Raw genomic sequence first — 25726 nt, 5'->3', positions numbered from 1 at the left:
ATCAGGCTTTATCTGAACCTCTGGAACATTAATAATAATAATAATAATAATAATAATAATAATTAAAAAAACATCTTGCACTCTGGCCCTGGTTCAATTGTTATCTTGTTGCCGCAGCGGCGCTTCTCCCATTTCTCGGAACTGGTCTGCCTTCCAAGCAACGGAAACTGAAAGTAAAATACAGTATACAAAAAATAAAAATAAAAAAAAATCATCGTGCGGCGGGAGTGCGCATGTGCTGGAAAGTCCCCGGGGCCTTTCAGCCAGCTTGCGCTGAGACATCTCCCCGGCTACTAATGATGCGTGATCTGTGCGTTATTGTGATTGGTCAGAAAGGAGCGATTTATGGGTGTGAAGTTCCCTCGGCCGAACTCTGCCGTCTCAGTCGCCGAGTTTCGAGACTCCGAAGCGGACGCTGCGAGTCACCTTTTGCCATGGCGAAGGCTCTCATGCTGCCGTGCTTGGCGCTCGTTCTCCTGGTCGGTATCCTGGAGGCCACTCCAAGTAAGTAAGGCTGTGTTGCAGCCCGCCCAACCCTTTCCCTCTCCCGCTTCGGCTGTCTTCCAGGGGCAGACCTCGTGAACGGGTTAAGAGGCGCGCGTTCTCACGAGTAGCTTGACACGGGTTACCTCTCCCTGTGCCCACTGGTCCAAAATTTAGCACCATGAAACTCGGTGGGTTTTAATTATATACGCGGGGGGCGCGTATGTAGCATTGCACTGCTAAAGAATTAAGATCCATAGTGGCAGACGTGGAATATGTCAAGCAGGCTTTAGCCTAAGAAACCTCGTCCTATCCTGAATTTGTTAAACCGCAGTTCTAAGTGTGTTTACTCCGAAATAAGGATGGTGACCTTGGCGAACAAACCTAATTATGCTTTTCCCCCTAAGTCCCACTGTGGTCTTACTCCTGTGTAGGATTTCCGCCTGAGCTTTTAAAGGTGCTAAAGTGTTCCTTAGTGTTTGTGATCCTAAACATCATATTAAGCAATCGCTATGGAACGCAACTGGGCTTTTCATAGAATCCAAGAGTTAGAAGAGACCCTGAGGATCATCTAGTCTAACCCCCTTATGGGGATCGAACCTACAACCTGCATATGCCTGTATACCTAAGTACTGTATGTTTTCCCCCTAACCAACTGAGCTATGTTGTTTTACTTCTGAGTAAACACGTATAGTTTGTGTTGTTTTAGTTCATCCTGTTGGGTAATTGGGGTGATTAAAAGAGTTAAGAGTGCCTCCTTGATTATTTTTGGAGTTTTTGTGGGGGGCCTAATCCGTGTTTTGCTGAAGCTGATGGGGCAGAAGGAAGCAGCTGACCTGAGTGAGTCAGTAGAAAACAACAAAGGCTCATGATGGCTTCCCTGCATCTGAGAAACATTTCGCCTTCCTTTGTGCTTCTAACTTCTTAAAACATCGTTGGTTTTTTTGTCACACTTCCGGCCCAAACCACAAGTGCAGGGCTCCCAGCAAAGGCTGTCTTAGCACTAGAATGCAAAATGGGAGATGACTCGAGAAGAGGGAGGGCAGAAGTATGTCTGTTCAGTGGGATTTTTTGGAGCTCAATGTACAGCACCTTCTGATTCCAATGAGACAGTAACATCCTGATAGAAGGGACACTTTTTGTTATGTGGTGCCGTCTTTGTGAGCTAAGCTTCCTTCCCCACCGCCTCCTCCCTTTACTGCAGACTAGAGGATTTTACAGCTGTTAAACTCAGGAGAATAGAATTTCTAAAATGTGAATTTAGGCAGTTTACAGGTAAATTCATGCGTGCACACACCCCACAAGCATTTTGTGGGGAAGGGAGAGTTCATATTCACTATCTCACTAGGGGAAAGAAAAGGGGTATTTAAGCTAGCTAACACCCGCCTCCCCCAAAAGCTGCTGCCCTCTGTGCCCAATCTTGCCCCTACATAGTGACAGCACCTACATGATGCTCTCTTCCCCCAGCGATATTCCTCAGGAGAAGGAAGCCCACATGCGCTAACCCTTGTTTTGGGGGCCATTTCAATTCCCCCTACTGCTTTCCTGAAAATCTCCTTCCCGTTTTGGGTTTCCAGCTCATGTATGCGCAAAGGGTCAGCTTTAGAATTTTTGGGGGCCAAAAATGAGGTGCCAGTACTTTTATGTGATAAAAGTGTCATGGGTGCCATCACAAAATGGCTGCTGTGGGCAACGAGAGAGAGAGTTGGCCGTACTCTGCACCAGTGAGTACCAGTGGCATAGCGTGGGTTGTCAGCACCCGGGGCAAGGCAAGTAATTTGCGCCCCCTAACCCGTGGATTTGCGCCCCCTAACCCTAACCCCCAGATGTTGCGCCTGGTGCGGTCGGCCCCCCCTGCACCCCCCACACTACGCCACTGGTGAGTACTGTCATAAAAAAGCCCTTGATAAGGTTGTACTGAAAGCTGGAAATGCTGCCAGGGCAATAGTGGAAAACTTAAAAAGAGGCTTACAGAGCCAAGCCACAAGATCTCCCAGTGCTTTAATTTTTACTTAAAAACAGCCAGTGCAGGAGTGCTTTAGATTGAGGCTCTGGCCTGACATTGTTTTCCCATCCCATCACCCTTCTGAAGCCTCTGCCACAGAAGAACGCACCTTGGTGTTTATTTCCACTGTAGAGCTAATAGCAGTTTGCGGAGAGGACACTTGGAGCAGAAACACCCCCTTAATCACTGCTGCTTTTATGAAACTTGAGCACACCCGCAGCTGCTTTTATGTCAAAATAATGGTGGGTTGTATCTAACAGCACTAAGTAACCAGTTCTGGTAGAGCAAATATTAAGGGTACATCTGCACCTCAGTTTGCACCACCGCTTTCCCCCAGGGAAACCTGACCTTTAGTATCAAATTGGAACAAATGGCTGTCGAGTTTTCTGCAGGTCACGGTTTGTTTGGATTTGGCACTAAAGAGTGGAAGTGGGAAGGCAGCGAGGCAAAGGAAAAACTCGGATCTGTGCTTTATAGGCATGGGACAAGTGGAAGTGTGTGAAAGCGCTTACGCTTGTGCATCTGAACTAAATCTGTTATGTGGGTTGCTTCAACCCTCTGTAGTGGATTTGGGAAGGGTGTGCCATAGTGTGGGAATAGAAGGGAAGTTGTGCAAGTGTAAATCCCTGCACGAATGGACCAAGTTCCTGGATACTACTTCCTGTGCACTTTTGCCTCAGAGTAGACGGACAGTTAGAAATCTTGTCCGTGAAATTGTCCTTCCACTCAGCAGTTGAAGCCGTTGTCGGAAAATGAAGGGCAGGTGACCCACTGTACTTTGTGGCCCAGGGTTGAGGACGAGATGTGTCTTAATCCTTGCCCCAAGCTGCTTTGCCTTTTGAGTTTCCAGATGTGTAAAACATTCATCTGGAACACTGGGGGAGGGGCAGGGAGTGAAAGGCAGTGGCATGGAGGTGGCCAGCAGGGAAGGAGTTAAACACACACCAGAATGTTCCTTTAATTTCAAATACACAAACAGTGGAGACCTACATTTATATCTGCTACTTCTTCTGCGGTGGAACTCAAGGTGGCGTATTAACATATAATTTATCCATTGCCCCTTGCTGGCTCATTTCCAGGGACTTTCTGACTAGTCATTGGCCTTTGACCAGTTCTGTTTTCATTACTATCACATGCAGCTAGAAAAGCAAGTGAAATGGCGTCTTGGTCTTTTATGAATGCAGATCAAATGTTGCTTTCACTTTTTATTTCCCTTTTCTCCTAGTTACGTACGCAGCAATCTTCTGGTTTTTCAGGCCCGGAACCTACCTTTAGGACATCTTTAGTTTAGCCCCAAAACATGCATTTGGGGACCTCATCTTTTTATTGTACAGTATATTAGTACACTGGTAGAGTGCTGTTGTGAACCACCTTTAGGTTAGGCTGCAACCTAGTAGGGGAAGATGAATGGCATAGAGCAGGAATAGGCAACTTGTGGCCCTCCTTGTGTTGTAGGACTCCAACTCCCATCAGTCCCAGCTATCAATGGCTAGTGATCCAGGTTGATTGGAGTTGTAGTCCAACAAAATCTAGAGGACCACAGATTTCACAGGTCGAGAGAAGGGCGGCAGGGCAGTTCTGCTTTGCATGCTGAACATTCAATGCATGGCACCTCCAGGACAGGTAAGGCTAGAAAGACACTTGTATGTATCCACAGAAAGTCAAATACATGAAGGGGGCAGCAAATCACAGGAGCAGGCACCAGCAAAAAATCACTATGTGGGGAAATCTGCTAAGCCAGCCAATGACTCTACACAGCTCCACCCTTATTTCAAACATAGTGATATATTTTTAAACCGTGATGTTTAGATGTTGAAAACCAGATACCACCTTGGACTAGTGGGCTCCTGTTCTATGTGTATGTAGCAAAATGGACCACATGGGCTATTTCAGTCTCTGACAGTACAGTGGTACCTCGGGTTAAGAACTTAATTCATTCTGGAGGTCCGTTCTTAACCTTAAACTGTTCTTAACCTGAGGTACCACTTTAGCTAATGGGGCCTCCCGCTGTCGCCGCGCCGCCGCTTCCTGATCTCCGTTCTTATTCTGAAGCAAAGTTCTTAACCCGAGGTACTATTTCGGGGTTAGCAGAGTCTATAACCTGAAGCATAGCGGAGTCTGTAACCTGAAGCGTCTGTAACCCGAGGTACCACTGTATACATGCAGCTTCTTGTATGGAAGCAATGTCCAGGTAGGAAATTTATCTCCTAGGTTGGATATAGCCCTTGAGTGCGCAGCTAATAAAGCATGGCAGATGATAACCTGTATCCTTAAACCTTGCCTTTTTACCTCTTTCACCCATTCCTACAGGAACTCCCAACGTACAAGTTTATTCCCGCTATCCTGTGGAGAAGGGCAAAGAAAACATTGTGAATTGCTATGTGGACAACTTCCACCCTCCCAAAATCAACATCACAATTGAGAAGGGCGGGAAGCCACTTGAAGATGTGAAACAGTCTGACCTTTCTTTTGACAAAACCTGGGCCTTCAATCGCCTTGTCTATGCCAAGGTCACTCCAGATGGAGAAGAGGTTGCCTGCAGAGTGGAACACAGCACCCTTGTTAAACCAAAAGTTGTCAAATGGGGTGAGTATCTGCCACTGTGGTCTTCTTTCTCTTCCCTTTCTTTTTCTTGCCAAGTCTTGAAACATGAACAGCTGTGCTCTGCCATCTGTAGTCCCTCCGGAAAACACCTATCTTCAGATGACGTTCACAGGCTAAGATTTGCATCTGTACGTTGCTACAAGTAGTCAAGAACACCTAGTCATCCTTTGTAAGAGCAGTAGACATTAATTGACCATAATCTTTCAGCAAGTTGCAAGAAATCTGTAGGTGCTTCAGATTAACACTGTCCTAAAATATTGGACCAATTTATGTCCGAGAGACGCTTATCTTGTTTTCTTCTTCTACAGAGCAAGAGTAATAACCAAATGACCCCTCAGCAGGAAAGGTAAGACATAGATGATTATTATTTAATTTAATCATCACTTTTTATAAAAGTGCAGTTATTTTACAAAAATAACTAATGAATGATAATGTGATTTTTTATTTATTTAAAGAAATACCTTTCCTTTCTCTCATAAGGGACAAATTGATCAATTTTGTGTTGGACTAGTTATAAACTGTGGGTGAAAACAGATATAATATGAAAAGGAACTTGCACCTAATTCTTGAGCCATATCTTTTACTCCCAGTTGCAATTACTGTGATGGATGTATCTGGCAGCGAATCGATCTTTGGATTGGCCCACCATCTGCCCTACTTCACTATTCCAGTGGGCTTTTTGCCTTTTTTAATTTTTATTTTTAAAAATTGAATTGCCATCCAGACATTTATTTGTCGGAGGGGGTTGGTTGGTCTGAATTGAGGAAATATGGAAGCTTTTTCAGATGGCCAAACTGCTCTAGAGATTGAGGGTAGGTGGGTTTGTGACATCTGAGGTACTAGCCAATCGGTGCCATGTAATGCCAGATTCTCCACAAATTTGCAAGACCAGTTTTTTCCAGAACTCTGTCTTCTAGTGTCTTACTATAACATAGCTTTACCCCTTGCAATGATACTTTGTGGAGAGATCAAAGACTATTGTTTCCCCCTTTCCTCACATTGTTTAAAAATATGTCTTTATTGTGTGTGAGGGGGTATTGTATTGCTTTTGAATCTGTTTTTAGCTGTTCCATTACTAAGTCACCTTGAAACTCCCATGAAAGGTGATTCATAAATTAATAAAATAGTTCTATTCAGCTAGCTTTTACTCAAGAGTGGAGCCATTCAGATTCATGGAGCAAAGTTAGCCGTAGCTATTTCAGTGTAGCTACTCTGAGTTACCGTAAATAAAAAGCTGAATACAACACATTTTAATATATAATAATTATTTCAAAATGCTGGGGGTTCCAAAGCTTTAGGTGGGGGGCACAAGGCTTCTTCAGTTCTTCCATGTTAGGCATTTATAGTGTAATCCTAACCATGTATACTCAGAAGTAAGTCCTGTTGAATTCAGTGGGACTTAATCTCAGGTAAAGAGTTCAGATTGGAGCCTTAGTGTGGAATTGCTGTGCTTTGTTTCTTCCCTTCATACAAGGCATCCACACACCACCAGCACCCAGTCAGTCATAGCTGTTCTGTATTTTCTCCATGGCTCTCTTTCTCAAAGGGCCTAAAGCCCAACTTTTTTCAGAAGGAACAGAAGAGTAGCACAATATTCTTCAGTGCAGATGCCCTTTGGGCCACTCTTCTGACTTTTATTCAAGAGTCAGTCTTGGACGTATATCAGGAAACTGAATCTATCACAGCTCAGCACACATTTGTTAGAACTTTTACTGTGGGTGCCACCTTGCTTTTGTGGGTGGTTTCCCCCCCAAAGGAATTGTTTATTGCTAAAATATTTTTTTCTGGTTACAATCATAAGGAAAGAAAGACTGTAGAATGCTGTGAGAATCTGAAATCTGGGCAGAGTAAATGAGAATGTGGGAAGCCTTCAGAGCTCCAAACCTCTCTCTCAACTTCTGAGGTGCTGGGTGAACCCTCAAGTCTTTTAATCAGCATTCAGGTCAGGGGGAGCAGCCACTGTGATGAATATCCTATTGAACATATTATACCCCCTTGGGGCAAAACTGAAAGTACCCTTTTAGTGAGTCATCCCATTGGTCCATTTAGCTCAGCATCGTTTACACTGACTGGCAGCTCTCTAGGGGTCTTCCCCCAGCCCTGCCAGGAAATGTCTGGGGTTGAAGCTGGGGAATTCTGCATGCAAAGCAGGATGGCTATGACCCTATTCCCCCCCAACCATATGTACTCCTCTTTACTGTCCTCCTCATCCTGACCCACCACCAGTTGTACACAGCTAGTTTTCCCTTGCATCTCCTGCTCTCCTGCTCAATCTTTATCTTTTCTCGGGGAGAGGCACAATATAACTGCCTCTACTGCTGCCCTCTCTCCCTCCTCCCCAGCCACATTTCCTGTTTATGCAATAGGAGGAAGGAGGAGTATGGCAGGCAGCCATTTTGTTGCACTTGCCGCAGCACATAATTTTCAGCCTGCCCATGTATACTACAACTACTACTACTACTAATAAATTAATAATAATTTTATTATGTATATCCGGCCCATCTAGCTGAGTTTCCCCAGCCACTCTGGGTGGCTTACGGCACATAAAAAATGGTAAAACATTAGACGTTAAAAAATTCCCAATACAGGGTTGCCTTCAGATGTCTTCTAAAAGTCAGATAGTTGTATATTTCCTTGACATCTGGTGGGAGGGCGTTCCACAGGGCGAGCACCACTACTGAGAAGGCCCTCTGCCTGGTTCCCTGTAACTTCACTTCTCCCAGTGAGTTGGGTTGGGCATGCTGTAACATGGATGACAGTACCAACCAAATCCTTTCAGTGTTGATTTTAAATGATTTCTTTAAAAATACCTTTTTGGTCATTGGCAACTGTATTGATAAATGACCAGAAACTGTCATTTTGGTGGGGTTTTTTTTTTGGGGGGGGGGGTGCGGCGGCAGCAAACTATTTTTAAAAAATCAGCATTGGTGTATTATAGCGTCATAATACGAATGATATTTTACTGTTATGGTGTGCTAACATTACACTACAGTCATACCTTGTGTTGCGTTTGCTTCTTGATACATTTTTTCAGGTTGTGTCCAGTGGCGACCTGGAAGTACCGGAAAGGGTTACTTCCGGGTTTCGCCACTTGCGCATGCGCAGATGCGCAAAATGACGTCATGCGCACGCCGCAGACGCGGTGAATTGCGACCCGCGCAGACGCGGGTTGTGTTCTGCTCATGTTGCGAACAGGACTCCGGAACTATATATACAGTTGCACACAGATAACTCTTAGCAGTAAGGAGCAGACTGGTTTTTAAAAATGAATGCAAACCATAAAATGTACCCACCACAAGGGCTATATTGAATGTGTGCTGAACTTCCTATGGCCCCATCTACAACCACTGTGTCATTCCCTTGGGGGGAGGTGGTACATGAAACCTACCAATTCCCACTGTGTAAAAAGGCCACTCCTTGTAGTTTGCGACAGAAGAGCAAAGCAGCCTTGTCCCACAGTCGTAGAAAAAGGCAGGATACGAAGGGAACAGGAAAACAAATTCATGCAAGGATGAATTTCTCCTCTAAAGTCCAACACCGTTTTTATTTTATTATTTCATGTATATCCCACCTCCCTCCCCCCACCCAAGGAACGCAAGGTAACATGCATGCTTCTCTGCCTCTGCTCCCATTTTATCCTCAGTCCTATGAGGTAGTTTAGGCTATGATGATGATGATAATTTATTGTTTATACCCCACCTGTCTGGCTGGGTTTCCCCAGCCCCTCTGGGCAGCTCCCAACAGAATATTAAAAACATGATAAAACATCAAACATTAAAAACTACCCTAAACAGGGCTGCCTTCAGATGTCTTCTAAAAGTCAGATAGCTGCTTATTTCCTTGACATCTGATGGGAGGGCGTTCCACAGGGCGGGCGCCACCACCGAGAAGGCCCTCTGCATGGTCCCCTGTAACCTCACTTTTTGCAGTGAGGGACCTGCCAGAAGGCCCTATGCCTAGCCCAACATCACCCAGCAAGTCTCTTGGCTGATTTGGGAATTCGAACCTTGGACTGCCAGACCCTAGTCCAACACTCTAGCCACTACACCACATGCTCCCCAACCCTTCTGAAATCAGTATTGGGGTGGAGGGAGGGGCTTGAGACTAAGAGAGAGGGGTGTGTGTGACTTGGTCAAGGCCACTCAGTGAGTTCCTGATGAACCAAGAGATTTCTGGATTTGCAGCTCAGCCCTTAGTTAGCTCTCCCAATACTTCTCACTGTTCAAAGTGCTCTTCTACATAGCTATCCTGCTTTCCCCTGCCACTAACAGGCAAGATTAAGTTGCAATAATGATGCTCAAGACCACATTGAGGTTAATTGTAGTTTGGCAGCATTTGATTTTTTTCCCACATGAGTCAGTATAAAAGTTGGTTTTATGTTTTTTCTTTCCAGGTCCAAAGAGCCTACCTTTTTATTGCCCCTTGAGCATTCTTCCAGCGCTGTTCCTGCTTTTCTACTGATTTTGTAGCTTTCTGGATAGTTTTCCATCATGAACCGCATACATCAAGACCTGCTGATGGGCTGTGCTTGAGACTTTGAAATGTATGATGTGGGCTTTCATATATGTTGTCCACTGTAGGCAGACAATTGAAGATTGCCTTGGAAATCTGATCAGTCATGCATTTATTGTAACATTCAGTGATTTGCAGTGTGGCTTCATAAAAAAAAGTAACCTACTGTTGATTTTTCAAATACTTCTATCAGCAAAATCTTCCAGGATTTTTTTTTTAAATCTTTATTGATTAAAAATTTACATATCTATACAAACATATGCTATCTCTTTACATATGAAGAAAAAGAAAATTATGTAGAAAATAGAAAATTTCTAAAGGAACAAAAAAGAGGAAAAAATAAAGAAATAACAAAGATACAAAGTCAAAAGAGGAAAAGAAAAGAGAAGACAACATTATTTACACAATAAAAGTCATCGACACAATCCTTCCCATCCTTCTCATTATATTGTAGGAATTTGAATCTTTCCAAAAAGAAGCAAGTAGAAAGGCTTATGGGTTGCATCATGTACTAGTTGTATTTTGAATAGAGCCATTAAAGTTATTGGACTTGAGTAACTTTGGTCCATTAATTTCAGTGGATCTACTCTGAGTATCCTATATATTTCACTTTTTTGACTATGAATTAGTTTCTCATTTGGCCTGTCTGGAATGTAACTTGTAATGCTATTAGTATTGGCATTTATTAAACTCTTAATAAAGTACTTCTACCAAGATTTCCTTTTGTAACAGTTGGTGGCCTTGATTTATTGGTTTTCCAGGGCACGCCCACACATGTTTATTCATAAGTAAGTCCTATTATGTTAAATAGGCCTTATCCCTGGTAAGTGTAAACAGAATTGCATCCAAAATGCAAGATTACATCCACCAGCAGATTTTACAAACATGTTCTAATCATAAGGAGTGTTATATTTCTCCTCTCATTACACAATTGCAGTTAAAAGCGAGCTTTAAGAATCAAAATAAGGAGATTGTAAATCACACTGTACTCCTTTCACAAAATAGGCCTCAAATTATATCTGTATCAGAACTCAAATCCCAATGTCTCAAAATGTGTTGCATGACTTGGGGGTGGGGGTCCCAGATAACCCTTTGAGTCTGTGAAAAAGAAGATAAGTAAAATATGCTTGTTGCCCATAAGCAGCAAGCTGTAACTTTTTTAAAAAATAATTAAAACAAAACTAAAAACAAACTGCAGAGCTCAGAACAAAGCAAACTGTCTCGCTGCTTTCTGCTTATGATAAATACTGTAATTCTTGGCCTGTAGAAGAGGGGAGCTGACAGCAAAGGATTAACTCGGGGGTTGGCAAGGTTTACCTCGCCTGGACCGGTTCAATCCAGCGGAGATCCCTCCGTGGGCCGGATCACGGGTGTGTGTGAGTGCCTGTGATTACCTGCATCTGCTCAGATACAATTTCTGGTGCCGCGGAAGCAAGTCGCTGTGCTGTGCTGCACCACTTTAGCGCAGCGCACGGGGACACTCCAGGCAGGCTGCTCAGTTTGGGGGTGGCTCGTGGGCCGGTTAAACGACCCCTGTGGGCCACAGGTTGCCGACCCCTGGATTAACTCTTCTTCCAGAAGAAGGCAGGACCAATCAGAAACACTGATCTTCCTGAAGGAGCAAATGTGGGACTGGCAATTGATGGGATTTTTACCTTTTGCAATAGGCTGCATTTCTAAACACACCCTAAGCAAGAAGCTATATGCCCTTCTGAGTTCTCCATGACAGGCCATTCCTTCTGTGAAAGAATAAATGATCGCAAATCTAAGATTAGAAATGGCAGCATCCAAAAGCAAGTAAGGGAACATTTCTACCTTCCAGGAGACTATATGATCTAAAAGTAGCCACCCTAGGACAAAGGAACATCAAAGGAAGACTGCAATGTGAAATTGCTGTGTGCTTGTGTATATATACACCCATTACTCAGGATCATCTGATGAACTAGACTGTAGACCATTAAATGTTATACCATAATAAATGTGTTAGCCTTTAAGGTGTTATAAGACTCGTGGTTGTTTTAGCAGATCATATAACCCACAAAAGCATATTCTGGGCCAACATCCACAGTTCCAGAGTGGAGAGGGAATCTAACTGATGGTAAACAACTGATTTTACCAAGATTATAAATATGTTTTTCAAACACCTTGTCACATGCAAGGCAAAAGTGGATTTTTTCCTGCATACATCAGTAATTATTGACCATGGGGAAGCATACATCAGTAATTATTGACCATGGATACCATGTGAGAGATATTTCTGGTTATACAGCATAAAGGAGTAGGATAGCAATGCTGAGGAAAGAATAAAAACAGGCCTGTTTTGATGGAAGTTAAGCTTTGATCTCATCTGGAGAGCCTGATGGCTGGATCTGAGAGCAAATAATTTCACTGGAACACAGATGGAATCTTCTGGAAGAGGAAAACAGTTGGTGAGTGGCAGTTATCAGCCAGGGCGGCAAAGCTGCCTAGTGAGATAGGGTGGAAGACAAACAATAGCTCCTTGAAACACATTATTTCTAGGAAATAGGTGAGTTGGGAATAAACTGCTTAGAAAAATGGTGGCAGCGGGAAGCTATTTTAATATAGAATGCCACTCTCAATCTGTCGGTAATTTTGAAAGGGAGATCCAGAGCAGGAAAGTGGTATTGGTGTGAAAAGATAGAAGGCTGGTACTGACAAAAGCTATTTTCCACAAACAACACAGAATTCCTGGCAATACTGTGTATGTATTGAGTAAACCATACGCCTTGTGTGAAGAGGCTATAGTCATCCCAGCAGCAGTAACCTTATTGCTGGCACCTGTCCTGTCTTGAGAGGTAATGGAGTGTGCCTCCAGGGTGAAATCAAACCGCAAGCCTGGGCAATGTGGACAGATGTCCTGGGCTGCCCAGATGACAAGACCTCCTGGGCCCTAGAGCCCAGCTTGGTCTTGCCATAGTGCCCCTGACCCACTCGCCGGATGGCTGCCCGCCCAACGTTGGAGGGATGCACCCACCAAAGGCCGCATTGACTTGCCAGCTGGACTCCCTCCCTGCATGGGCAGGCAGGCAAATGGCGCATTGCAGCCCCACGAACCCTCTGTGCCCCACACTTGCCTGGCAGCATTAGCGGTGACTGTTGACAGGCTCAAGGCGAACACTACACTGGTTGCCCATATGCTTCCGAGCCCCATTAAAAGTGCTGTTTTTGACCTTGAAAGCTCTTTATGGCTCAGTTCCCCAATATCTTCTAGAACATCTCTCCTGATACGAACCTACCTGGATCCTTAGACCAGGCATAGGCAAACTCGGCCCTCCAGATGTTTTGGGACTACAATTCCCATCATCCCTAGCTAACAAGACCAGTGGGCAGGGATGATGGGAATTGTAGTCTCAAAGCATCTGGAGGGCCGAGTTTGCCTATGCCTGCCTTAGACCTTCCTCTGAGGCTCTTCTCCAGGGACCCCCTCTGAGGGAGGCTTGGGAAGTGGTAACAAGGAAGAGGGTCTTTTCAGGTGTGACTCCCTATTAGTGCTATGTGCCTGGTACCTTTGTTGACATCTTTTCAGCATCATTTAAAACTTATATATCCCTCCAGGCTTTTGATCGACTAAATAATAATAATAATAATAATAATAATAATAATAATAATAATATTTATACCCCGCCATCTGGCTGTGTTTCCCCAGCCACTCTGGGCGGCTTCCAACAGAACACTAAAATACAATAACCTATTAGACATTAAAAGCTTCCCTAAACAGGGCTGCTTTCAGATGTCTTCTAAAAGTTTGGTAGTTATTTTTCTCTTTGACATCTAGACGGAGGGCGTTCCACAGGGCGGGCACCACTACCGAGAAGGCTCTCTCCTTGGTTCCCTGTAACTTGGCTTCTTGCAGCGAGGGAACTGCCAGAAGGCCCTCGGCGCTGGACCTCAGTGTCTGGGCAGACAATATTGTTTGTTATTACTATGCTCAAAAGCTTCCTGTGGCTGCTATAGGAGTTGTCTTTTTCCTTCTGCTTTAAGACACTTGGAGTTAATTGGGTTACAAATGGCAAACTACTGAAAGGTCTCACATCGAGTAGTTTTGCCACAGTGCAGGATGTCCTAACATAACTGCTGCCCAGCCTTGATTATTATGTTTTATGATAAGCTCATTTAACTCCTTTTTCATCTGACAGGATGGCCCTATCTTGACTGCTGCCTTAGGGCATGTCTTTCTGCTATAATGTCCGCACCCGCAAGCAAAAACCCTTCAACTACCTCATTTACTACAACTGAAAAAGAAGCCCAACCTGCCGGTGCCAGTTCTTCTGAAACCTCTTGGGAGATACATGCAGATGATTTCACCAAGGAGTTATCCTGTGCTATATGTCTAGAGCTGTTTAAGGAGCCTGTCATTCTGCCCTGTGGCCATAACTTCTGCAAAAATTGTCTAGAGGCTGTATGGGGGAAAAAGGGAGTCTTCTGTCCACAATGCCATGCGAGCGTTCCAGAGCGAAAGTTCATAGCAAACAAAACACTGGAGAAAATGGCGGATAGGATTAAGACCTTTCATGTGGGGTGCCAGCAACAGAAGTGCATAGAACACAGCGAGCCCTACACCCTCTACTGGAAGCCACAAGAAAAGCTAGCCTGCTTCAGCTGCCGAGAAACTCAACAACCCAAAGAACAAAGCACCCAGTTTCTCCTTATCCCAGATGCCGTCCAGATTTATACGGTAACCATCTTACCAAGGCCGGATCAAAACATTGGAAATGATCCAGCCAAACTCAAGTGGCAATATGCTAGTCCTACTCAGAGCAGGCCCACTGGAGTTGATGGACACTACTAACTTGGATTTCTCAATTTCAGTGGGTCAACTCGGAGTAGGGCTCTGGGCTGATTTGCACTTACCTTTTTGCCCCAGGCACTGTTCTGTGCTTTAAAGCTCTGTGTCAAGTGTTTTATTTTCGCCCCAGATTTCCCTGTGAAAACCTGTGCTTTGGTGCTCAGTTGGAGCAAATGGCAATTTAGGCTTTCTGCAGGTTGCCATTTGCTCTGATTCAGCTTTAATGAGCGGGTTTTTGAGGGGAAATCTCAGGAACAAAAGAAGAAGAAGAAGAGGTGCTCAACACTGAGTTTTAAAGTGGATGCGCCCCTACCTGGAAAGAGTGGAGGAAAGGTAAGTGTGGACAAGCCCTTAGCTAAATACAACCCAAGCTTTTTAAAACTATGCTGGTTTCAAAGGGAAACACCTAAGTACCTACTTATCAGGTCCATTGAAATCAAAGGTGTGTATATATGTTCTAAAGCTAGCTGGGCGTTGCTAAGGACTTAAAAGTACCTACCTGTGACACAAATTTTCATGAATGTATAGTGTTCCTCTGGGGAAATGAAGATGGGTGGTTGAGGTCCCACCAGCACCTTGCTTTGCAGCATGCTCAGCTGCCCTATAAGCATTGTTTTAAAAGTTTTTGCTTTGTTTTTTTAAGGTGGAAGGGTCAGGAAATTGGGGGCCCAGCTCAAAAGATCCAGTTTTTGGGCCACCTGCTCCCTGCACCCACAACCTCCTGGCTGGTTGGATAATGTTTTAACAATGGATGGAGATGATCCTGTACAAACATTTTAAAATGCTTCCATTCAGTAAGCAGGCCTCTAGCTCAAATAGACTTTTCTGCTAACTGGATGCAGCTTAGAGCCTTACAAAACAAACAAACAAACAAACAAACAAACAAACAAACAAACAAACAGCTTTATCACACACAAGTGGCACAGATTAGTTGCTTCATGGACTGCTTTTCTCCTGGTTGCATTTTGTGCAGAAGGAAAATTCCATGTACCCAGGACAGCCTATTGCCACTCATGATGATGTATCAACTGCAACTGTGGCTGCCCTGTGGAGAATAGTGTGGAGTATCACAAACACATGTTGGGTAGCACCCATGTCACTCCTGATGATGAGCAAAACAGCATCTGTGTCAGAAAACATATTTTTTTCTATTTTAAAATATTTCTAAAAAGAATTTCTCCTCTTTTTTATATGTGGACGAATCTGTCAAATTTGATTATTCCAGTTGCAAATTTAGTTTGCCTTATATCTGCATCAGTTTGCAATGAATATTCGTCAGCATTTTAGTGCACATTTCTCCGGATACACACATTTTTTGTCTAGTATATGTATTTTTGCAACCAATTTTCTTTAATACCATGCATTTTTGTGTGTTGTTTTGACTAAATTTTGTGTATGCTTTTCCCATATATGCACATGTTTTTACACCATTTTGAGTTGTAGAACTGTATCACAACACTTGAAGGAGTTGTGGGTTCGAGTTCCCACGTTGGGGGGGAAATATTCCTGCATTGCAGGGGGTTGGGCTAGATGGCCCTTGTGGTCCCTTCCTATGATTCTTCCCCTCCCTATGGTTCTAGGACTTTCTAGGACTTAAGTTCTAATTTTTCTGTGGGGGTGAATGGATGACATGTGAGTTAAAGTTGCCCTCTAGTGCATGAAGACGGGAAATGCAGGTCTTGCCCAATCCTGTGCATATTTTTACAGTACTTGGAGGTTGGCTTACTTAGTATTGCGATTTAAGTGGTTTTAGTTGCAGACGGCAATACTATTACATCAAAGAATCTCAGCCATGAAGCAAAGATACTTCCTGATTGGCACAGCTCAAAAAGAACAGAGATGGTGCCAACATAACAGCTTGCATTCTGCCAGTGATTTTCTAAATTTCTAGCTGTACTAAAAGTAACACTTTTCCAGATTAACTCATCTGCCAAGGAATGTCTGCCTCTCGGTCATGGACTCCTTGCATGTTGCAGAGAGTTATAGGAAGCACATATTTACAGTATATGCCTATCCAGTGCTTTTTTTCTGGGGAGTACACAGGGGTACACATACCTCTAAACATTTTGTGAATCTAAGTCTGGCCTCATTGAGGGTCAGGGGTACCTTTACCTTTTTATTTCAATATGAGTAGGAAAAAGAGAGTACCCCTAAACATTTTTAAAGAAAAAACGCACTGTGCCTCTCTATATAGTAATATACTTATGAAAGATGTGAAATGCAGTGACCACCATGGAAAAGTTTCATGCAACTCTGGTAATGCGGCTAGCAAACTTAAATGGGACTGATCACCTTCCTTGGATATAGAATGACTGAATTATTTTTTATAATTATAGAATTATTCTGTGGATTATAGAATTATTCCTATCCCCCTCCAGGAAAAACTGCTCATGATGAGAATGCAGCTGAGGTCCATCATGATGAAACTCGAGATGTTGAAGAATGCTCAGGAGGAGAAGATTTCTAGTCATAAAGTGAGTAGCATTAATTTGTGTTTAAGAATAGCAGCAGTGAAATTACCATATTTTTTGCACCATAACACTCACTTTTTTCCTCCTAAAAAGTAAGGGGAAATGTCTGTGCGTGTTATGGAGGGAATGCCTACGGGTGGCATGCCTACGGATTTTCCTCCTCTAAAAACTACGTGCGTGTTATGGTCGGGTGCGTGTTATAGAGCGAAAAATACGGTACTTTGTCTATACACCAGAATGTTAATGCACACATGGGTCTCACAGATCCGATTTTTTCCTTGTAGCTTTGGTGCATGTTTGTCCACACATGAGCTCTTTCAATTGATTTCTGTCTGAATGCTTTCCCATCCACACTTGTGGGTGGTGTTTGATGAGGTGTGTTTGCATTATGAGCTTCCGACTTCTCCTTTCAGTTAACACTTCCCAACCCTCCTGGAGTTCTGGAAGCCTGAGGACCATAGTGGGCATGCCTTCATGTATTTGTTTACCTGTGCATGACCTATTTTTTATTTTTGAGTTACAAGTCATCAGATATACCAGACTTGCACAAAAGAGGCAAACAATTTCAGATCCTCCGTGTCCCTATTTAACAGGGGCATCCTTGATTTAGAGAAGCTGTCCCGGTATCTGATTTGATCATGAAATGTCCCGCTTTTCCTTAGGATGTCCCTATTTTCACTGGAGAAATGTTGGAGGGTATGGAGCTGTCTGAAGGCAATACTGTATAGGGAAGGGTGTTTTTTTTTTAAAAAAAAGGTTAATGTTTTATTTTGTTTTATTATATGTTGAAAGCCACCTAGAGTGGCTGGGGCAACCCAGTAAGATGTATGATGTATAAATAGTAAAATGATCATTATGGAATGGGACGTACCTATTTTCATCGGAGAAATGTTGGAGGCTATGCAATTTTTAAAATGTACATGTGAGCCTAGCCGCGCCAGTAGTAGGCCATTAAGGAGTGCCTCACCATTGGACATAGTGGTTTGTGGAAATAGATGGGACCAAGAAAAATGTCATACATGTAAAAAATGCCCCACTCGACCATCCATCCGCAAAGTGAACTGCAGTACACCCACAATTGGGTAACACGAGATTTTATATTAGATTCCACCCCACCGCTTCACTGCTTAATCCATAGTTCAGGAAAATTCAAATTATAATTAGGGAAAGTATAGGCTGCCCCTTGGATGAGGATAACATTGTGTGAAAAACAGGCACACATAGAATGCATTGAATCCACTTTAAACTGGATAATAATAATAATAATAATAATAATAATAATAATAATAATAATAATTTATTTATACCCCGCCCATCTGGCTGGGCTTCCCCAGCCACTCTGGGCGGCTTCCAAAAAAATATTAAAATACTGTAATACATCGAACATTAAAAGCTTCCCTAAACAGGGCTGCCTTCAGATGTCTTCTAAAAGTCTGGTAGTTGTTGTTCTCTTTGACATCTGGTGGGAGGGCGTTCCACAGGGAGGGTGCCACTACCGAGAAGGCCCTCTGCCTAGTTTCCTGTAACTTGGCTTCTTGCAGTGAGGGAACTGCCAGAAGGCCCTCGGTGCTGGACCTCAGTGTCCGGGTAGAATGATGGAGGTGGAGACGCTCCTTCAGGTATACTGGGCCGAGGCTGTTTAGGGCTTTAAAGGTCAGCACCAACACTTTGAATTGTGCTCGGAAACGTACTGCGAGCCAATGTAGGTCTTTCAAGAACGGTGTTATATGGTCTCGGCGGCTGCTCCCAGTCACTAGTGTTTTCCATACCTACATTAAATCAATTGAATGAAGGAAGCTAACTAACTAACTAACTAACGAGAATGCTGTGCACATACTTCAGTTTACTCTGAACCCAATGTGCTCCCACCACTTGTTTGTGAAACCATGTACACATGCTGTTAGTCACAATCCACATCTGTTCTGTAGTTTCTTGAGAAGTTTTGTGTTTTGATGCATTTCCCCCCAAAGTAGCTTCAATCTTATTTGAACAATATAAAGACGCCTGCATCTTCTCTCCATCCAATGGTGTCAACAGACACCAGGCTACTTAGAAACACATCCAGCCATACTGAGGCACTTAACAATATGTAATGAAATTATCACCATCATCATTATTATAATTATCAATGGTGTGCAAATGCAATTTGAAACCCAGTGGAGGGGAAAGGCCCCAACTATGTTTTAATCTAACCCAAGCTAATTTAGCCCAAGCTAACTGAGCTCTGTTCAGTTCTGGTACTGAAAACAAATTCTAATATCAGGATGTACTCATCTTTTACTAACATCTTTAATTGCAAATACTCACATCTTTAATTTCACAAGGTCTGGTTGACAGATCATGTGATTTTAGTAATATATAAATAAAATAAATTTGACACGCCTGAAGTCTGCAAACCCCTGATATAAAAGTAAGCTTGTCTGGAGTTGTAACTCGATGCACTTCGAATTTGCTCTTGATTGCCTATTATTAAAGAGGAAAAGAAAATCTAGAGAATCCCCCCAACAATAATGTTGCTATTTTAATAATTGTGTGCTTCCAGATAGGGTCTTAATACTGCGAAAGGGTCACTGAAATATTACAAAGCAGTAATAGACAACAGTTTTCAAAAAAAGAGAAGATCTTACTTATTTATAAAAATACTTATATCAGCTACTAGAGTACCCTTTGCTTTGTCTGATAAATTATTTTTTTCCAGGAGAACAGATTGCAATTTCAGTACCACATTTCCTTGGAATTTCTAAAACTGCACCAGTTTCTTCATGGCAAGGAGAAAATGTACATCAATCAGTTAAAAGAAGAGGGTGAAATTCTCCTCCAAGAAATGGAGGCAAATCTAAACAAACTCCAAGACCAAACACAGAGTGCTAAGGATACCCTGGTCTGCATCCAGGCCCGTCTGTACCAGCAGAATTCTGCTGGCTTCCTGAAAGTAAGGAATTTGGACCTAACTGTACAGCATTGTTTGGGTTATTGTCCATGGGTTATTTCAGAGATTTCTAGCCCAGTCACTGTATGCTTAGTATAAGGAAACAGCCCATAGTAATAAGGGATATGTTAATGAAAAAAGGGAGTTTTCCAGCTCCAGGAAATGATGCTCTGAGTTGCATTACCCTGTGTTTCCCCTTGACTGCATCACTTGAGCTCTGAAGGTCCTGACCAGGGAGATGCAAAATGTCCAGCAATTTGTGGCACAGGAAGAAGCCCTAAATTTCTATGAGCTAAAGCACAAATTGTATTTGGACCCTCTTACATGGAGGTGAGGCAGGAAGCCAGTCAGCCAAGCTAATAGTGAGGTGAGCAGTGGCCTTGAGTGTGTGTGTGTTGTGTGCCAATTCACTACCCCACAATGCCTGCTGCCAGAAGGCTTTGATACTCAGGCCTTAACACCTATGCTAGCCTGGAGCTGATATAGTAAGGATTTAGGAGAAAATTCACGCTAGTTGGCTTGTAGGATTTAGGATGCGGCAGTTAATCTACTGCTTTCCTTCCTCCCTGTCCCCACATAGAGTTGTTTTGCCCCTTTAGTAATGGAAGCTGAAAATAGAAGAAGGGAATGTGGGATACAGCAACAACAATATGTTTTTATAGCCTCACAAAGAGATTTGGTGAAAGCAACTTTTTAGATCACCTTGAACATCTGCGAGAAAAGAAACACCTTCTGGAGGAGGAAACAGGCAGGCTGTGAGGGGCATTGATTGGTTTCCGGTGCAATGAACCACCTGTCCTGTTTGGGTTTGCTAGGTTCCACATATGCTGAAAGTATGTCCCAAAGACCATTAGTAAATAACTGTTTTTTCCCCTCTCTCTCCTTTCCTCTGACAGGGAATAAAAGCTTTCATGGAAAAGTAAGTGTGAGTCTGTGAGCAAGTGTTATCAAAACAGTAAGGCAGGCTTTCTTTAATCAGTCAGGGAACAAGCCTTATTCAGGTGTGGGTACCAAATGTGAGTGTGATAGGGTGGGGAGCAGGAATGAGTATACTAGCCATGACCTTGAAAGTTGGCATATGTTCCAGTGGCAGGATGTTCTCCATGGGACCAGGCTATGCATTCTTGATACCTTGGTTCTTGGTATCTTGCATGGATGCTAAATAGCTAAATAGGACTAAATATTGTAAGTTTCACCATATGTAATTAAGGGCTATATTTCATATTTCATATTACATAAGAGTAGGGCCTGGTTCAGACATAACACTATACAGGTAACTCATAACTTACACCTATTTAACTTGTGAACATTGAGGCTTGGGTTCCAGGCACACAAACACATAGTGGGTAGAAAGTGGGTGATGTTTGTGTGTGGGGGAAACCTTTGGCAATTTCCCCCACCATTGCACCCAATGTCTTTTGACTATACTCGATTTTTGCATTGTGTGCTATCTCCGGAACGTAAGCATCCCATAAGTTGAGAGTTGCCCATAGCATAATTTAATATTACAGGAATGAGGTAGCATGAGCCTTGGGCTCAAGTGTGCCCTTCTCTTCTGCTGGCATATGTCAGAGTATAGGGATGGAAGAGAAATTTGATTTTGTTTGCATTTTGAGGAGAAACTACCTCAGTATTTCATATTTTATGAAACAGTTTCTGAACTGAAACACAGCTAGCTGTCAAAATTTGCACTACTCTGAATTTTTCAATGCAGTTCTGTATCCAGATTAAATGTATATTTTAGTTAAAATAATGTGCAAAATAACATTATATTAGGGGACATTAATTGCAAAAAATGTGTACATTTGTCAAAACTGCATACAAATGTGTGCTTAGTAGGAGAAATGCACACAAAAATGATGACAAATTTAAAAGAACTTTTTTAGGGGGTGGGGGATGGACAGAATATTAAATTGCTATAGAAATGTGGAGAACTGACTTTAATATTGGGGAAAATGAGAAACATAGTGAACTTATATTTTAATTGGTCACAAACATATCTTCAGGCAAATTATGGCTAAATGTGAACATGAAGCATACTAGTACATGCTGCTGAAAATTTATCTTTCTGTTCTTCCCTTGCTCCAACTACTGCTGCACCATTATTGTTATTTTTATTCATTTGTAGGGTCCTATTGTAGCCATTTCTGGAATGCCTCTTACAGTTTTTAATCACTGTCAACAAAACTGAATATAGCAATGCATTATCTTATACAAACATGTTTTAAGTATATTTTGAGCAGTGCATCCCACATTGTCATTATACTTTTGAATGCGTGATGGCCTTTGGCTAAGCAATGAAGATTTGTTTTGATATGTGAACCGCTACAGTGGTTGTTCACAGAACCTTTTTTTCAGGCAGTATCACTTCCTTCTAACTGGAATGTGAATTCATGATTTGTGCAGGATGGAACAGAAAACGGAAAATTCATCTCTGGGTGAACTAGTGATCGGAACTCTGAATCCAGGGGACTACAAAGGGCCCATACATTATGCCGTATGGAAGGAAATGAAATCCATCCTCAGCCCAGGTAAAGCTGTGTCCTGTACCACTTACTCATCTTTAAATCATACAAAAGCTGCAGCTCTATACACACATGGGAGTAAGCCCCACTGAACTAACTTCTGAGTAATTCTAAAGATACTGCAGCAAGAGAGTGCAAACATCTACCAATCAGTTTCTTCAAAACAAAGTTAACATGAACAATAATTTCTAACCTAAAAGAAGATACCTCAAAGAGGTGTTTTCAGTGTTACATCACCAGCATCTGCCTGAACTAGCAAATTCCTTTCTCTAAAAGTGTTGTGGAGTCCAATATACATGGAACATCCTTTTTTGCTGAATTAATCTCCATTTTAAATCTCTGCTTCACCACTACATATAGATGCTGAAGCAACTTTTCAGTGATTAGAGGTGAATGGAATGCTCTATTCATTCATCAACAAGTTTCTGAAAATCCAATTTACAACATTCCCCAAAACATTTCTCAACAACCATTACACAAATATCCAACTATTTCCTCCAGCAATATTGGAGATATCTAGTTATTCAATGCCTACAGTCTATAAATAGACACTAAAAGGTGCTGTAGCTGAAGATACTGCCGTTCAGCATTAGTGAGTTAAGTGGCATTTGGACTGCAAACTTTAAAATGAAAGTGGCAAAATTTAAAATGACATTGTATTGCTTTTTTGTTGGGATAGGGAATGCAGGTTTTCATGAATAACTTGCATATCTTTACATCTAGAAAAAAGTTTTATTAATGTTTTTCATGTATTTATATCTCATTTTTCTTCCACTATGGAACTTAAGACAGCCTTAACAGAATTATTAGTGGTTTCCAAACTCAACATTCACCAAACCCAGACTTGCTTAGCTTTAGCAAAGCTGTTGAATTAAGACCTTAGCTGATGCATTAAAGAGAACATCATATATTGAGGACAGTAGGGTCTTATTTACTGGGCGTATTTACACTTTTACAATTGTCCTTAAATGTCTCCAATGCTACAATGCTACAATAGTCATCTTTTTCTTGATCCCACCAGACATTTCCTTCCTGACTCTGGACCCCAAAACCGCACATCCAAACTTGGTTCTCTCCGACAGGATGACCTGCGTGAGACATACTGACACAAAGCTAGTTTTGCCCGACGTTCCAGAGAGATTTGACTGCAGCGTTTCTGTCCTGGCGGCTGAAGGGTTCACCACTGGGAGACACTACTGGGAAGTGGAGACATGGAACAAGACCAAATGGACCTTGGGGGTTGTGAGAGAGAGCATTAACCGTAAAGGGAACTACCCACTGTCCCCCAAAGAGGGGCACTGGCTTATAAAGCTAAGGAATAAGAATGAGTTTAAAGCTATAGACATGGAATCAAAACCTCTGGCCCTGTCCAAAATTCCCTCTAGAATTGGGGTGTTCTTGGATTATGAGGGTGGTCAGGTATCCTTTTATAATGCAGACAATATGTCTCACATCTACACTTTCATGGACAATTTTGCAGAGAAACTCTACCCATACCTTTGTCCATGTCTGAACGACGCAGGACAAAACAGTGAGCCCCTGAGACTTGTTGCTTTTCACTTATAGAGCCAGGGTGAGAAGGAACACCTAGTGTAAAATAGATCTCTTTCACCCTGAGCTATTAGATACAGACAACTCATATGATCCAGTGCTAAGATCCCATTGTCAATGAAAGGGGACGGCAGGTGCCCCTGGACTTCTTTTGGGACTTAACTCTGGCCCTATCATTGGGACCTGCTCTGGTAGCTATCCTGACCCTTCCTGTGGTCCAGCTTCAACTCTGCTACACAGCCCTGCCATGTCTGAAAAGTTAGCAGGATCCCACGTAGGTCCCTAAAAGTGGCATCGCAGTTGAGGCCTACAGAATTCTTACACTAACCACTCCTAATTGTAAACTTGTAAGGAGAGATTAATTATATATATTTTCCCCCAAAAGGAAAAAAAATAAAATTATTATAAATTTTTTTAAAATCCTCTCGAGTTCACAATGTAGCACAAGTTTAGCACATGTATAAAACTGTCCACATGTATATTTATTAGAAAAATATTCAGCTTAGAAATGGCAGGGAACAGAAGCAAAGGTTAATAAGTAATAACTCTGGGATAAAACTTGTTCCCCCCCAAAAATGTTTTGGTGTGTCCTTTTGTATTTGTTTGATTAAAACCAATAAAAAGAATACTCATATCAATTTCACAGTGTGCTGCTGGGCTCTTGAATAAAGTTCAAATAATAGTCTTAATGGTTATCTCTTCTGCTGGACCACTCATGTCCCAAGGTCGTTTCCCACGGGAACAGTCTCCTGATGGAAAATTCCACTGTCCTAGGCTGTAACAACCGTTACTTTACCCTCTAGGGGGAGCAAATCAAAATGTCCAAGTACGAAGACAAAGAAAGTTTAAAACAAGTATATCAGGAGGCTTGTAAATATGTATTACAACACTTTTCCAATAGATACTGTTTCAGCCTGCTCTAATATACTGTAGCAACAAGGTCCAAGAACTTTGTATCAAGCAAAACTTCCACCATGTAACTTTCACAAAAGTTTAAAGTCAGTTCAGTGCCCTATTGTCTTATTTAGCAGTCCGTTTCAGGTTATTGAGGCAGCAGAAGACTTTTTCTTTTAAGTAAATCATGCAGTTCTTAATGTCCCTTTTTCCTCCCCTCTGCCCTGCTAGCTAGAGGGGAGGTCTAAGTCCAAATGTCAGATTTAGATAATCAAAAACAATGTCTCTTGCGGATACAGCTTTAAAATTTCATTGCTTTAGCTGTCATGCAGTCGGGGGAAGGCAGACTTCCTTAATTTTCACCTTCCCCGTTTTCAGCCAAATTTCAGATATAAGCTTTAGTTTCAGATAGACGTTCAGTCTTACTCACGGGTTTTTTTCAGTCCAAAATTTACAGGAAGGAATCGGCGCTCTCCGCTAATGGCGGCTTCACCCTGCGGGCTGGGTAGCGATTCTCAGCACCGCGCTCTCCCGATGCCGTTCCGGAGCCTTTAAAAAGGCTCTTTCTGCGGTAAGGGGGGGCGCTTCTGGTGCCCGCCGAATCTCCTTGTTCACAGGCTTCCGCGCCTGTGATTTTAGGGGTCCCCCGCTTGCCGTAGCGGGTCAGACCTGAACTCGCAGAGCAGTCCTCCTCCGGAGCTCGGAAAGAGGACCGCCATTAGCGCTGTTTAGCCAAGGCTAAACAACAACAACATCAGCAACAGCAACAGCAACAGCAACAAAAGAAGAGAGGCTCGATTACAGGCGTAACTCCTACAGGAACAACAGGACAAGAAAAAGTGACAGCCGCTTCCATGGATGCAGTGACACAAGCTTTACTCAAGATAAACCAATCCCTGGAGACTCTAACAAAGCAGAGTTCAGAAAATACACAGAAATTAACAG

General features: G+C 42.6%; 3 protein-coding genes and 1 long non-coding RNA gene across 4 annotated transcripts in view; 3 read left to right on the top strand and 1 right to left on the bottom strand.

The window, feature by feature from the left end:
- PPCDC (phosphopantothenoylcysteine decarboxylase) overlaps positions 1–25726 on the top strand; it is a 165537-nt gene that overhangs the window by 66658 nt on the left and 73153 nt on the right. The window lies entirely within an intron of this gene.
- B2M (beta-2-microglobulin) lies at positions 285–10333 on the top strand. Its single transcript, XM_082198895.1, has 4 exons — positions 285–504; positions 4799–5074; positions 5401–5438; positions 9486–10333. Exons 1-3 carry the CDS (start codon positions 297–299, stop codon positions 5409–5411), a joined length of 495 nt encoding a protein of 164 aa, XP_082055021.1. The 5' UTR covers positions 285–296; the 3' UTR covers positions 5412–5438; positions 9486–10333.
- LOC309518568 lies at positions 10083–11877 on the bottom strand. Its single transcript, XR_014213503.1, has 2 exons — positions 11260–11877; positions 10083–10702 (listed from the first exon to the last, which is right to left on the bottom strand). It is a non-coding gene; the product is annotated as an uncharacterized lncRNA (long non-coding RNA).
- TRIM69 (tripartite motif containing 69) lies at positions 12012–24525 on the top strand. The gene is made up of 7 exons (XM_082198611.1): positions 12012–12131; positions 13762–14300; positions 16790–16885; positions 19581–19814; positions 20708–20730; positions 22218–22342; positions 23358–24525. Exons 2-7 carry the CDS (start codon positions 13809–13811, stop codon positions 23900–23902), a joined length of 1515 nt encoding a protein of 504 aa, XP_082054737.1. The 5' UTR covers positions 12012–12131; positions 13762–13808; the 3' UTR covers positions 23903–24525.

Source organism: Podarcis vaucheri (genome assembly GCF_965113315.1).
Source record: "Podarcis vaucheri genome assembly, chromosome: 14".
NCBI lineage: Eukaryota > Metazoa > Chordata > Lepidosauria > Squamata > Lacertidae > Podarcis > Podarcis vaucheri.
The sequence above is the reverse complement of the archived record's forward strand: the minus strand, read 5'-3'. Positions and strand labels throughout refer to the sequence as shown.

Coding starts and splice junctions, on each gene's coding strand:
- B2M (XM_082198895.1), top strand. CDS start 297: ATGATGCGTGATCTGTGCGTTATTGTGATTGGTCAGAAAGGAGCGATT. Junction 505..4,798: donor TATCCTGGAGGCCACTCCAA/GTAAGTAAGGCT, acceptor CCATTCCTACAG/GAACTCCCAACGTACAAGTT.
- TRIM69 (XM_082198611.1), top strand. CDS start 13,809: ATGTCCGCACCCGCAAGCAAAAACCCTTCAACTACCTCATTTACTACA. Junction 19,815..20,707: donor ATTCTGCTGGCTTCCTGAAA/GTAAGGAATTTG, acceptor TTCCTCTGACAG/GGAATAAAAGCTTTCATGGA. Junction 20,731..22,217: donor ATAAAAGCTTTCATGGAAAA/GTAAGTGTGAGT, acceptor TGATTTGTGCAG/GATGGAACAGAAAACGGAAA.